We start from the raw sequence: 14714 nt of genomic DNA on the forward strand, positions 1-14714 counted from the left end.
GATCACAATTGTAGCAAAAGTTTTATTCTAAGAGGAAATAAACCAAATGCCCAGAATATTTCAGCCATCATTCATTCTTATGGTTGAGACTTGACTGCATTCTGATCCATATATATATATGGCATTAGTTAACCCTTTACTATAACAGCTGAGAAAATATGTCAGAAATGTGGCAAAGGACCAAAATTCTAGACCTAGTCTCGCCTCTCCCAGTTATATAGTTACAAGTTAAGCTTTAGGAAGTTACCTTCCCTAAGCCTGTTTCCTCATCTGCGAAATGTGGGTAATAATAGTATTGATCTCAAAGAATTACTGTAAAGATTAAATGAGAGTATACATATTAATGTCATTAGTACAGTGCCTGACACATATGTGTTAGCCACATATAAAAATTATATGATTACATTTTTTTTTTTTTTTAGACAGGGTCTCCCTCTGTTGCCCAGGCTGGAGTGCAGTGCAGTGGCACGATCTTGGCTCACTACAGCCTCTGCCTCTGGGTTCAAGCAATTCTCCCACCTCAGCCTCCCAAGTAGCTGAGACTACAGATGCACACCACCAGGCCCAGCTAATTTTTCTATTTTTTTGTAGAGACAGGGTTTCACTGTGTTGCCCAGGCTGGTTTCAAACTCCTGGACTCAAGCAATCCACCAACCTCAGCCTCTCCAAGTACTGAGACGTTTCACCATGCTGGCCAGGCTGGTCTCGAACTCCTGACCTAAAGTTATCCACCCACCTTGGCCTCCCAAAGTGCTGGGATTACAGGCGTGAGCCACTGCGCCCGGCACTTACTATTTTTTTAGAGACAGGGTCTCACTCTGTTGTCTCACTCTGGAGTGCAGTGGTGCTATCACAGCTCATTGCAGCCTCAAACTCCTGGGCTCAATCATTCCGCCTCAGTCTTCCAAGTAGCTGGGACTACAGGCACGTGCCACCACAACCGGCTAATATTTTATTTTCTGTAGAGATAGGGTCTCACTATGTTGCCAGGCTGGTCTTGAACTCCTGGCCTCAAGCAATCCTCCTGCCTCAGCCTCCCTAAATGCTGGGATTACAGGTATGAGCTACTGTGCCTGGCTGAAACTGTTTCTTTTTAATAGGGACGTCTTAATCATCCAATCAGTGGCCTTTTCCCAGTACTCATCCTTACCACCTTCAGTGACGCCACTGATCCCGCCATGAAAATGGCTTTGAGAGGAAGGAGGGTGGTGTGGTTAAGACCTGGAAATCTGGCTGCTCTTAGAGTCCTCAAGTCACCATTTAAGAAATCCAAGGCCGAGTGGGCACAGTGGCTCATGCCTGTAATCCCAGCTATTTGGGAGGCTAAGGCAGGAGAATCACTTGAACCCGGCAGTTGGAGGCTACAGTGAGCTGAGATCGTGCCAATGCACTCCAGCCTGGGTGACAGAATAAGACTCTGTCTCGAAAAAGAAAAGAAAAGAAATCCAACCAGCCTGGGAGCTAGCCACCTCAGCCACCCCAGCTGAGGCACCAGATGGCCCAGCCCCAGATGAACAGAGCTGAGTGACCTCAGCTAATGCCACATGGAAAAGAAGAACCTCCCAGTTGAGCCCAGCCATCCCACAGAATCAAGTACGTCTTTAGAAAGATAAACTGCACAAACTAATTGAAAAGAAAAAGAAAAATGTTGAAATCCCAGGGGAGTTAGGTGAATGTTCAGTTCTCCAGGAGTCAAGTGCTTGGCTCTATTCAAAGAGGTGAAAGAAAGCAGATCGGATCAGAGCAAACACAGGCATCAAATGGAACATGTTGACAGAAGATTTGGGTTGCCACAGAATCACATGGACATGCCCAACACAGTGCAAAGCATACTAGAATGAAGTAAACTCTTCTAAAGAAACCAGTGGTAAAGACACCATCCTCAAAGACTACACATTGAAGAAGTATGGAGGCGAAAACTAAGAACTTGGTAATAAATAAAGTAAAACTGGGATCTCAGCACAGACTATTTAATATAAAACAATGTCCAACTCACATGAGGAAGATGTATGGTAGAACTTAGCAGTGCTGGTCCTGGTTAAAAATTCTCCTTTAACTTTTCAGACGCAGTCTCGCTCTGTCGCCCGGGCTGGAGTGCAATGGCGCAATGTCGGCTCACTGCAATCTCCGCCTCCCAGGTTCAAGCGATTCTCCTGCCTCAGCCCCCTGAGTAGCTGGGATTACAGGCACCTGCCATCAGGCCCAGCTAATTTTTGTATTTTTGTTAAAGACGGGGTTTCACCATGTTGGCCAGGCTGGTCTTGAACTCCTGACTGCAGGTGATCCACCCACCTCGGCCTCCCAAAGTGTTGGGATTACAGACGAAGCCACCGTGCCCGGCCAAAAATTCTCCTTTATTCTTTGAGAGGGACATAACACTAATAATCCAGAACCTAGTGTATATCCTTTAGTTTGCTTCATCTCATCTTCCTAAAGTCCTGTATTAAAAATAAAAACCTCTAGCTTTTATATCTGTATTGGTACATGCCAGATTTGGGGTGAAGATTCTGGTATCCAAAATTACGTGAACAATTTAACAAAAAGACAAAAAAGACAATAAGCAATTTAATTTCAATCTCAGTAGAATTCAAAGAAAGGCAATTAACAAATGTCAGGGGGTTTTGTTTTTGCTTTGTTTGTTTGTTTTGAGACAGGGTTTCACTTGTTGCCCAGGCTGGAGTGCAGTGGCGTGATCTTGGCTTACTACAACCTCAAATTCCTGGACTCAAGCGATGCTCCCAGTTCAGCCTCCTGAGTAGCTGGGACTACAGGTGTGCACCATCACGCTGAGAGGAGTTAGCTAGCTTTCCTTAGGTAGACAGCAAGGGGAGGGTCCCCAAAGAGCCCCCAACCCACGGGTCAGTGCCTCATCCCCACATAACATAAAAAGCAGCCTGGGGATAAAAATCAAGCTGCAGGCACCGATAAGGGAACTAGCACAGGGTGGTGATGTGCCTGGAGACAAGCCCGCGGCTGCACAGATCGGAGAACCTCCAGCCCACTCAGATAAAAACTTGCACAAACCTCCGGCTCACTCAAATAAGGGAACAAGACCTGACATAGAAATGTCTTTGTCTTTTGTATAATCATCAGGCTCCCAGGAAAAAGTTTCTTCTCCTTTTGTAGGCATGAACACTGTGGGCTCCGACGACTCTGGTGAGCCCTTTCGTTTTTCCAGTGTTGAGCCCGGCCTCTAAGAATTACTTCAGCAGTATTGGTCCCGGGCCAAGCTTTCACTTCAGCTCCTGATAGGTCCCGGGCCAAGCTTTCACTTCAGCTCCTGATAGGTCCCGGGCCAAGCTTTCACTTCAGCTCCTGATAGGTCCCGGGCCAAGCTGAGTAGCCCCAATGAATCATCAATTCAGCTCCTGATTGGTCCCGGGCCAAGCTGAATTTCACTTCCTCCAAGACAGCTCACAGACTAAGCAAATTCCTTCCCCTTCCCAGTCCGCAAAAACCCCCGACCCCAGCCTCATAGTGGGCAACCCATTCAGGCCCCCACTCTCCGCTGCGGAGAGCTTTCTTTTTCTCTTTTTCTTTTTTTTTCTTTGAGATGGAGTTTTGCTCTTGTTGCCCAGGCTGGAGTGCAATGGCGCGATCTCGGCTCACCACAACCTCCGCCTCCCGGGTTCGAGGGATTCTCCTCAGCCTCCCGAGTAGGTGGGACTACAGGCGTGTGCCACCACGCCCAATTAATTTTGTGTTTTTAGTAAAGACACGATTTCTCCATGTTGGTCAGGCTGGTTTCGAACTCGGGACCTCAGGTGATCCACCAACCTCGACCTCCCAAAGTGCTGGGATTACAGGTGTGAGCCACCGCACCCAGCGGAGAGCTTTCTTATTTTGCTTCTTAAACTTTCACTCCAACCTCACCCTTGTGTTTGTGCTCCGTGAGACAAAGAACTCTGGATACTATCTCAGACAACCAGAGATGGCTACATTTTGGTGCATTGGTGAGACTACAACACCTTGCTAATTTTTGTATTTTTGTAGAAACAGGTTTTCACCCTGTCGCCCAGGCTGGTCTTGAACTCCTGACCTCAAGCAATCTGCCTGCCTTGGCCTCCCAAAGTGCCACCACAAAACTATGAGCCACCACATCCAGCAGAATGTCATTTTTCACCTATCAAAATGGCAAAGATTTTTTTTTTTTTGCTTTTTTTTTTTAATTATACTTTAAGTTCTAGGGTACATGTGCATAACGTGCAGGTTTGTTACATATGTATACTTGTGCCATGTTGGCATGCTGCACCCATCAACTCGTCAGCACCCATCAACTCGTCATTTACATCAGGTATAACTCCCAATGCAATCCTTCCCCCCTCCCCCCTCCCCCCTCCCCATGATAGGCCCCAGTGTGTGATGTTCCCCTTCCCGAGTCCAAGTGATTTCATTGTTCAGTTCCCACCTATGAGTGAGAACATGCGGTGTTTGGTTTTCTGTTCTTGCGATAGTTTGCTGAGAATGATGGTTTCCAGCTGCATCCATGTCCCTACAAAGGACACAAACTCATCCTTTTTTATGGCTGCATAGTATTCCATGGTGTATATGTGCCACATTTTCTTAATCCAGTCTGTCACTGATGGACATTTGGGTTGATTCCAAGTCTTTGCTATTGTGAATAGTGCCAAATAAACATATGTGTGCATGTGTCTTTATAGCAGCATGATTTATAATCCTTTGGGTATATACCCAGTAATGAGATGGCTGGGTCATATGGTACTTCTAGTTCTAGATCCTTGAGGAATCGCCATACTGTTTTCCATAATAGTTGAACTAGTTTACAGTCCCACCAACAGTGTAAAAGTGTTCCTATTTCTCCACATCCTCTCCAGCACCTGTTGTTTCCTGACTTTTGAATGATCACCATTCTAACTGGTGTGAGATGGTATCTCATTGTGGTTTTGATTTGCATTTCTTTGATGGCCAGTGATGATGAGCATTTTTTCATGTGTCTGTTGGCTGTATGAATGTCTTCTTTTGAGAACTGTCTGTTCATATCCTGGCAAAGATATTTTTAAAAGAAAAGATAAAAATTGGCAAAGTTCAGGGAAATTGCTAATGTGTCAGTGATTGTGTGAAACTGTTCTGAAGGGTCACATGAAATACATATTCAAAGCCTTCAACGTGTGCCTACTATTTGACCTAAATATCTCATTTAATATTTTTCCAAAGAGAATAATTTAAGGGTCAAATGTTTTAGAGTATTTAGGATATTTACTGCAACATTGTTTATAATAGCAAAAAGGAAATACTAGAAAAAGCTTCAGTGTACAGCAGCAAATGGTTAAATATATAATATATTATCTATACAATAGCATGCAGTAGGTCTCTTAACTCCACTTAACACATTCACAAAACTCCCCAGGGTGCATCCCTCCCCGTTAGCCACCCCCCATCATGTCATACATAGATATGCAAAATGCTGTATTGAAGGGCCAGGTAAATCTCAGTCAGGATGGCATTCCAGCATGGAGAGACAAGTTATTACAGTACAGCATATACTTGATTCTATGAGTCAAACTGCATGCTTCCAAGAGATAGTTGTGTTTGCTCCTGTGACTATTTCATGCTGGAGGTGCTTGTTGACACTGTGATTTCAATAAACATTACATAAACTAATATAAAAAATTGTTTGAGACAGGGTCTTTCTCTGTCACTCAGGCTGGAGTGCAGTGGTATGATCATAGCTCACTGCAGATTCAAACTCCTGGACTCAAGCAATCCACTCACCTCAGCCTCCTAACTAGGACTACAGGTGCACACCACCATGCTCGGATAATTTTTTAACTTTTTGTAGAGACAGGGTCTCACTATGTTTCCCAGGCTGGTCTCAAGCGATCCTCCCACCTCAGTCTCCCAAAGTGCTGACATTACAGGCATGAGCCACCACTGTGCCTGGCCTAAAAATTTTTTGTTAAAAATGTTTTCCACCGGCCGGGTGCAGTGGCTCACGCCTGTAATCCCAGCACTTTGGGAGGCCAAGGTAGGTGGATCACCTGAGGTCAGGAATTCGAGACTAGCCTGGCCAACATGGTGAAACCTCGTCTCTACTATACAAAAATTAGCCAGGCGTGGGGGCGGACACCTGTAATCCCAGCTACTCAGGAGGCTGAGGCAGGAGAATTGCTTGAACCCAGGAGGCAGAGGTTGCATTGAGCTGAGATCGTGCCACTGCACTCCAGCCAGGGTGACAGAGTAAAACTCTGTCTTAAAAAAAAAAAAAGCTTTCCACCTAATTCTGAGGCAGAGCCAAGTTTGTGAACACTAATGTAGAACCCACAGTAAATATTGCTTCCTTCTTGGGAGCACTTTTCCCAGAGATTATTTTTTTTTCTAAGTTACCTTCCTGTTGAAAAAGAAGCGGTCTTGGCTGATTTTTTTGGGGGTTTTGTTTTTTTTGAGATGGAGTCTCGCTCTGTCACCCAGGCTGGAGTGCAGTGGTACAATCTCGGCTCACTGCAAGCTCTGCCTCCCGGGTTCAAGCAATTCTCTGCCTCAGCCTCCCGTGTAGCTGGGATTACAGGCACCCACCACCACGCTCGGTTAATTTTTGTATTTTTAGTAGAAACGGGGTTTCACCATCTTGGCCAGGCTGGTCTTGAGCTCCTGACCTCATGATCCATCTACCTCGGCCTCCAAAGTGCTGGGATTACAGGTATAAGCTACCACGCCCTGCCACCTAGGAGGCAGATTAACGGGAATGCCTCCCTTGGGCTTCCTAGGGGACACTGTGATATTAGGTATGACCTCTCTTGCTCTATTCCTTGAAAGCAGTACAGGTACTGGTCAAGAGTGCCCTGGACCCACATTGCCTGGTTTTGAATCCCAGCACCTCCACATGTTACACGTCAGACCTCGAGCAAGTTACTTAAGCTCTCTTGTGCTTCAGTTTCCTGAATGGCCTAACCCTAAGAGGGGGTTACAGAACGTGCCTCATAGTGTTGATTGGAAGAAATAAAGGAGCTCAGACCTGCCAAGTGCTGAGGATGGTGCCTACCTAGCACATGGCAATGCTCCATAAACGTAAGCAGCTATTATTATTGTGGTTCCTATTTTTAAAATCAGATATATCCTGCCTAGCCACCAGCAGAATGTGCTAAATAGCTGTCCGGTGAATGAAAGAATGACCAAATGGTCCTGTGTTTTTCCTTATCTAGATCATCTCTACACACCTCCTCATGGTATGGTTTCAGACCCAAATCTTCCCACAAATCTTTACAGATGCAGTATCTTTTGTTAAATCCCTTCACCCCAACTTTTCATCTACCCTCTGACAACAAAAGTTGGGAAATAGAGGGAAGCAAAGGAATCATGTATGGCTGATGGGATTTAGACAGCACAGAGGAACTGGTTAGGTTTAAAGAATGTCATCCAGGCCGGGCGCGGTGGCTCAAGCCTGTAATCCCAGCACTTTGGGAGGCCGAGACGGGCGGATCACGAGGTTAGGAGATCGAGACCATCCTGGCTAACACAATGAAACCCCGTCTCCACTAAAAATACAAAAAAAAAAAAATTAGCCGGGCGTGGTGGCGGCGCCTGTAGTCCCAGCTACTCGGGAGGCTGAGGCAGGAGAATGGCCGGAACCCGGGAGGCGGAGCTTGCAGTGAGCCGAGATCGCGCCACTGTACTCCAGCCTGGGCGACAGAGCGAGACTCCGCCTCAAAAAAAAAAAAAAAAAAAAAAGAATGTCATCCAAACACCCTGGCAGGAAACCTTGTATACTGACAGTTGCAACATGTGTAAGAAAAGAATGAATCCAATGGTATCCTCAATTATTTATTTTTGAGACAGAGTCTCATTCTGTCGCCCAGGCTGGAGTGCAGTGGTGTGATCTCAGCTCAATGCAACCTCCACCTGCTGGGTTCAAGCAATTCTCCTGCCTCATCCTCCCAAGTAGCTGGGGCTACAGGCACACGCCACCATACCCGGCTAATTTTTTGTATTTTTAGTAGAGATGGGGTTTCACCATGGTGGCCAGGATGATCTTGATCTCCTGACCCTCATGATCCACCCGCCTCAGCCTCCCAAAGTGCTGGGATTATAGGAATGAGCCACCGCACCCAGTCTCTCAATTTTTTTTTTGTTTGTTTTTTTAGAAGATAGGAGGCAACATGGTAGGTTCATAATTTAAAAATTGTTTTGAAAGTATTTATTGTTTAATAATTCTTTCTCCCCTCAGCCCCATCTGGCCACTCTCTCTTTCTGCTTTTCTGATCATCCTAAAGGCTGAATACATCCTCCTCCTGTATGGAGGATAAGATGCAACACTCAAACCAATACACTCGATCAGGTCTTCATTAGATACCACGTCACTGTGGGTGGAGTGCTAGTTTTCAACAAATGTGGTGTTCCTAGGGTTCCAAAGGTAGTCCTTTCTCACGGTCGCTGGGCCACTCATGGAGTTGAAATGCCGCTGCCCATCTAAGTACAACATGGACTCTGAAACACAAGAGAGAACCCTGGAGAAACTTGTAACACCTTAGAAAGCCACCATATAAACACAAGACTACTTGGGAACACTGGGACAGAACAAGATGCATTGTTGGGCCAGGGGTGTGCCACATTCCCAAAGGAGCAGGCCATGACTCCTGTCCCCTTCCTTTGGCTGGATCAGTTTTTGACTACCAGTGGCTGCTTGCCTGCCTGGGGGCCACAGGCATCTTTGGTCTTCAGGGCTGCCAAATCTCAAAAGCAAAATCTCCTAAAGACATGCTCTTGTGCTGACAGGCATCAATACACTTCCTACAATTCAAAAGGAGAAAAATGTCCTTAGAAGTTCTTCCCTTTGTTAGGGACAAGCAATAATCACTACTTACCTCCATATGTTTTGGGGAAAACCAATGGCACTTCTTTTTCTGACATGAACGTGAAATGAAAGACATTGGTGGTTGTATGCTCCTTCTCCTGCAGGGACGCCACTTCACTGTGTACTCTGACTTGAATGTAATTATTCTGAGTAAAGCATACCTAACAGATTATAGACACTATAGTCAGTCAACTGCATTAGGAAGGGGAAAAAGACAGTCATAAGAGAAAACAGTGGCTTTTGGATATAGAAACTTCTAGGCTCAAATGAAAAAAAAAGTTGTATGTCAACTCTCATCACACACCTACCTGCGAAGAAAGAAAGAGCAATGAGCCAACCTCAACAGGTTTCTGAAACATGATGTCATCTACTGCTACCACAAACGGTCGAGAACCACTATTGGGGAGAAAGACAGAATTTGGGGTATACTACAAAATTCAGATGATCTCAATTTTTTTCCCTAACAACTAGCTGAAGCAAAATAACAATGAATGAAGAATAAACTTAGACAAGGGGGAAAAGATCCTACCAGTGAGGAATGGTAAGAGATGCCATCGTGAGCAGATTAGGGCCAAAATAACTGTATCTTTTCCCTCCTACATATCATCACTGTATTTTCTCAGTGGTTTTTCAAATGTATGAACTTACAAAGTCAGAAACAACCTTCTAAAATGAAGATCAAACTCAGCTGGTATCAGTGTGGTATTCATTTAAAAACATAACATATTCCCACACACACCCAGACTGGTCTGAAATGTTTCATTTCAGTGGGGTGATATAAATTGCTTCTCAGAAGTTAAGACTGCCTTACATATAACTCACCCGAAGCTACAGGCAGTAGCCCACCCAAGTTCATATGCTTTCCTCATAAGGAAACCACCAAAGATCCGATTGAAAATGTTCCGCTCCTACAGCACATAAATAAATATCAATGAATACAAACTTATGGCCACCTTTGTATACAGAACAGAGGAATTAACAATGCCACAGGACAAAGGCCAGTTTAAAGGTATGTCAAATCTTGGACAAATATCATGAATGGAAGCTATCCTATTCAGATTTCTCACTAAATTATAATACCTGAGGGTGGCAAATTTCCAAACTCTTCAGTTTTGAATTCTCCATCCACACCGCATTAGGGGGCAAAACTCGACTCCGAAAACTTATAGTCCTATACAAATGAATATTTATTAAACCCTGTTAATGCCATGGTTCTCTTGTTGAAAAGTAAAAACATTTGCAAGTCACTCCCAATACACTCAGACAATTGTGGCTCTAAAGAAGGCCAAGGTTTAGGCCAGGCACGGTGGCTCATGCCTGTAATCCAGCACTGTGGGAGGCCAAGGCTGGCAGATCACCTGAGGTCAGGAGCTTGAGACCAGCCTGGCCAACATGGTGAAACCCCCATCTCTACTAAAAATACAAAAAAAAAATTAGCTGGGCATGGTGACAGGCACCCGTAATCCCACCTACTTGGGAGGCTGAGATGGGAGAATTGCTTGAACCCGGGAGGCAGAGGTTGTAGTGAGCCAAGATCATGCCACTGCATTCCAGCCTGGGCGGCAGGGTAAGACTCCGTCTCAAAAAAAAAAAAAAGATCGGGTGTGGTGGCTCACGCCTGTAATCCCAGCAGTTTGGGAGGCCGAGGCAGGCAGCCTGACCAATGTGGAAAAACCCCATCTCTACTAAAAATACAAAATTAGCCAGGCGTGGAGGTCCATGCCTGTAATCCCAGCCACTCAGAGGCTGAGGCAGGAGAATTGCTTGAACCCAGGAGGCAGAGGTTGTGGTGAGCTGAGATCATGCCATTGCACTCCGGCCTGGGTAGCAAGAAAGAAACTGTGTCTCAAAAAAAAAAAAAAAAAGGCCAAGGTTTAAATGTTTTTCCAACGTGGAATCTCACCATCCTTACTTTGGATCCAGTGTGCTGAGAAACATCTCATGTATGGTGGTCCTCTCCTCAGCGCTGGGGGCCATTTTCAGTAACGACGTGGAACTGAAGGCAATTCTTCTCCCCTTGTTCACTGAAACATGGGAGAATAAGGAGCAATGATCAGGAGGGTCACACTACAGCACAGGGCGTTCTGACCTGGGGTGCCATTCAAAATCTCACTGAAAATTATACACATATCCAAGAGAAAACTGCAGAGGCCACATAAAACTCCCAGTGAGTCTTTGGTTCCACGTGGAAATTATATTGGTTCAGTGTGAGATCACTTGATATCATCCTGATCCAGAGCTCTGACCTGCAGTTATCCCATCAAGATGCATTTCTCGCTTCATTAAAACAGAGAAAACAGGCCAGGTGCAGTGGCTCATGCCTGTAATCCCAACACTTTGGGAGGCTGAGGCAGGAGGATCGCTTGAGCCCAGGAGTTCAAGACCAGCCTGGGCAACATAGTGAGACCCCTGTCTCTACAAAAAAAAAAAAAAAAAATTTAATTAGCCAGGCATGGTGGCATGTGCCTATAGTCCTAGCTACTTGGGAGGCTGAGGTGGTGGATAGCTTGGGCCCAGGAGGTCGAGGCTACAATATAGTTCATTGCAGCCTCAAACTCCTGGACCCAAGCCCAACTCCAGCCTGGGCAACAGAGCAAAAACCCGTCTTTTAAAAAAAAAAAAAAAAAAAAAACTGAGATAACAAATTACTTCACTTAGTAAATATTGTCTGATCAATAAAATCATTCAAAGGACTGCAAAGAACAAAGAATAGCATATTTTTAATTTCAATAAATTATTGGTATGAATAAGACATTTGGGTCAGGCACAGTGACTCACGCTTGTAATCCCAACACTTTGGGAGGCCAAGGCAGGCAGATCACAAGGTCAGGAGATCGAGACCATCCTGGCCAACATGGGGAAACCCCATCTCTACCAAAAATACAAAAATTAGCTGGGTGTGGTGGCACACACCTGTAGTCACAGCTACTCGGGAGGCTGAGGCAGAAGAATCGCTTGAACCCAGGAGGCAGAGGGTGCAGTGAGCCGAGATGGTACCACTGCACTCCAGCCTAGCGACACAGAGAGACTCCATCTCAAAAAAAAAAAAAACAAACAAAAGACATTTGACTGGTATGAAGAACCCATATAAAATCTTAAATAATCTCTTCTTCAGTGTAATTAATGTGCTTTTCAAATTTATTTTATTATAAACAAATTAATGTACATTCTCCTTGTCTAAAGAGCTCCTCTTCCTCTGGGCTTTCAAGGATGAGTGGATTTACAAATGCCGGCCTAAAAAGAAGAAAAAAATATATATAATTTAAGATACGCCATTATCTAATAAAACTTGAAGATGAACTTACTAGTTCATCTAATCACCTACTAGTTTTACTAATCACCTACTAGTCTTAAAGAATCTGCTTTTCATTTTGGGTAGTGCTTACTGCTTGCCTTACACGTGAACGCTGGAACAATTAGGGAAGCCTTACGGTTACAGCCTTAATTGCACACTAGAAGCTTCATATTATAAAAAGGATAATGGCAATTGCGAAATGTTTAACCTGATTCTAATCATGAGGAAATAGTCAAATATAGGTTGTAGAACATTCCACAAGAAAACTGGCTTTAGGCCAGGCATGGTGGCTCACGTCTGTAATCCCAGCACTTTGTGAGGCCAAGCTGGGCGGATCACCTGAGGTTGGGAATTCCAGACCAGCCTGACCAACATGGAGAAACCTGGTTTCTACTAAAAACACAAAATTAAGCCGGGCGTGGTGGCACATGCCTATAATCCCAGTTACTCGGGAGGCTGAGACAGGAGAATTGCTTGAACCTGGGAGGCGGAGGTTGTGATGAGCCGAGATCGTGCTACTGCACTCCAGCCTGGGCAACAAGAGCGAAACTCTGTCTCAAAAAAAGAAAGAAAAAAAGGGAAAGGAAAACTGGCTTGGACTCTTTAAAAATATCAATTTTTGAAAGACAGCAAATGGCACAGAGACTATTCAAAAGAAACAGGATAACCAAATGCAATATATAATCCTTGATGGATTGGGTCCTGAATCGGGGAGATAGCTATAAAGGACATTTTAGGGACAACTGGTGAAATCTGAATACGGATCACATATTAAATAATTGTATCACTGTTAAATTTCTCAGATACAATAAAGGCATTGAGGTTATGTAGAAATACCTGGTTCTTAGGAAATAGATGCTGAACTCCTGAATGGGTGAAGCAGTCTCAAACTTACTTTTCAATGATTCATGGGAAAAAATATGTAAATATGTGTATTTATAGAGAGAGGTTAAGAGAATAACGCAAATGTAATACAATTTAGGTGAAAGGCATTTGTTTGTTGCATTATTCTTTCTACTTTTCTGTAAGCATCAAATTTCTTGAAATAAAAAATAAGGGAAAAGGGATAATACTTCACCGTGGTAGAATCCAAAGATTTGATGAAACAACAATGGAAACAAAATAATTGAAACAGGCCGGGGGCAGTGGCTCACACTTGTAATCCCAGCACTTTGGGAGGCCAAGGCAGGTGGATCACCTAAGGTCAGGAGTTCGAGACCAGCCTGGTCAACGCGGTGAAACCCCATGTCTACTAAAAATACAAAAATTAGGTGGGTGTGGTGGTGGGTGCCTGTAATCCCAGCTACTAGGGAGGCTGAGGCAGGAGAATCACTTGAACCCAGGAGGCAGAGGTTGCGGTGAGCCGAGATTGCACCATTGCACTCCAGCCTGGGCAACAAGAGCCAACCTCTGTCTTGAAAACAAAAAAACAAAAGAATTGAAACAACAGCTTGGAAAAGTGACATGCATCAGCTGGGAGTGAAACTTGCAGCAATGGCCTCAGTGCTTGAATAGAAGCCCCAGGCCAGTCACTGGCCACAGCAGGTCAGCTGGGGCTGGCAGGAAGGGCCAGAGTAGATGGGTGTTATTCTTCCTTCAGATCACTAAGTGACCAACATATTTTCCTATCTTAATTTGACTTTCCAAGTCAGCTTTCCATGCAGCAGCAAAGATTTTTCACTGCAGACTCCTAAATCAAGTTTCTAATACAAACAAGATTTCCCATAGGCCACTGAACTCTGTCCTGTGCAAAGAGCAATTCCTCCCACCCCAGCTCTACCCACACAATTAGTTTTTCTCAGTTTGGGTGTAACTGTTGTTAGAAACCAATAATTCAATTGAAGAGAAAAAAAGATGACGTAAAGTAAGTTGAAGTCTATATGGTTAAATCTGACTTGAAAATGACCATGAGGCTTTTTTTTGAGGCAGGGTCTTGCTCTGTCGCCCAGGCTGGAGTGCAGTGGTACAACCTTGGCTTACTACAACCTCCGCTTCCCGGGTTAAAGTGATCCTCCCACCTCAGCCTCCCACATCATCTGGGACTACAGACACATGCTATCACACCTGGCTAATTTTTTGTACTTTTAGTACAGATGGGGATTCGCCATGTTGCCCAGGCTGGTCTCAAACTCCTGGGCTCAAGTGATCTGCCCACCTTGGCCTCCCAAAGTGCTGGGATTACAGGCATGAGACGCCACATCCAGCCTTCACGAGGCTTTTTGTTTGTTTAAAATATATCCTAGCTCTGTCCACTGAAAAGGCCTAGAAACAATAACAAACTAGTAACAATGTACTGTTCTAGTGCCCAGATTTTGAGGTCTAAATACCAGTTCCCACTAAAAGAAACCCCAGAACTACTTGGAGAAATGGATGACACCAGGCCTGAGGCAGGAAATATGTAGGATGAGCCCAAGACATCTTGTGTCAGAGAGCAGGAAGGTATCAAAGAGACAGGTGGAAAGGAGCCAGCTTAGAGGAACTCCCACTGCCCAAAGATGGTACACTTGGAGCATCAAGAGAAACGATGGCTGCAATTTATTGAAATACATAAAACATATTAAAACCATGAATTCATAATGATACTGTTCTGGCAGGACAGTGGCTCACGCC

General features: G+C 44.6%; 1 protein-coding gene across 10 annotated transcripts in view; it reads right to left on the reverse strand.

Moving 5' to 3' along the window:
• Nucleotides 1-8120: 8120 nt before the first annotated feature.
• The window catches only part of ACOT9 (acyl-CoA thioesterase 9), a 39431-nt gene continuing 32837 nt past the window's right edge, over nucleotides 8121-14714 (reverse strand). For 3 of the 10 annotated variants that reach the window (XR_012430379.1, XR_012430377.1, XR_012430380.1), the window contains 8 exons: nucleotides 11723-12043; nucleotides 10722-10833; nucleotides 9890-9980; nucleotides 9632-9717; nucleotides 9118-9205; nucleotides 8820-8970; nucleotides 8643-8745; nucleotides 8121-8442 (listed from right to left, as the gene is read on the reverse strand). Coding sequence is in view for 3 of the 10 variants with exons in the window: in XM_074030233.1 (XP_073886334.1) it covers nucleotides 8330-8442; nucleotides 8820-8970; nucleotides 9118-9205; nucleotides 9632-9717; nucleotides 9890-9980; nucleotides 10722-10833; nucleotides 11723-11843 (762 nt within the window). In the remaining 7 variants the exon portion in view is untranslated. The remainder of the gene's footprint in view (nucleotides 8443-8642; nucleotides 8746-8819; nucleotides 8971-9117; nucleotides 9206-9631; nucleotides 9718-9889; nucleotides 9981-10721; nucleotides 10834-11722; nucleotides 12044-14714) is intronic. The other 7 variants (XR_012430378.1, XR_012430376.1, XM_074030233.1 and 4 more) reach the window with 3 other exon arrangements.

Source organism: Macaca fascicularis, chromosome X, assembly GCF_037993035.2.
Source record: "Macaca fascicularis isolate 582-1 chromosome X, T2T-MFA8v1.1".
NCBI classification, from domain to species: domain Eukaryota; kingdom Metazoa; phylum Chordata; class Mammalia; order Primates; family Cercopithecidae; genus Macaca; species Macaca fascicularis.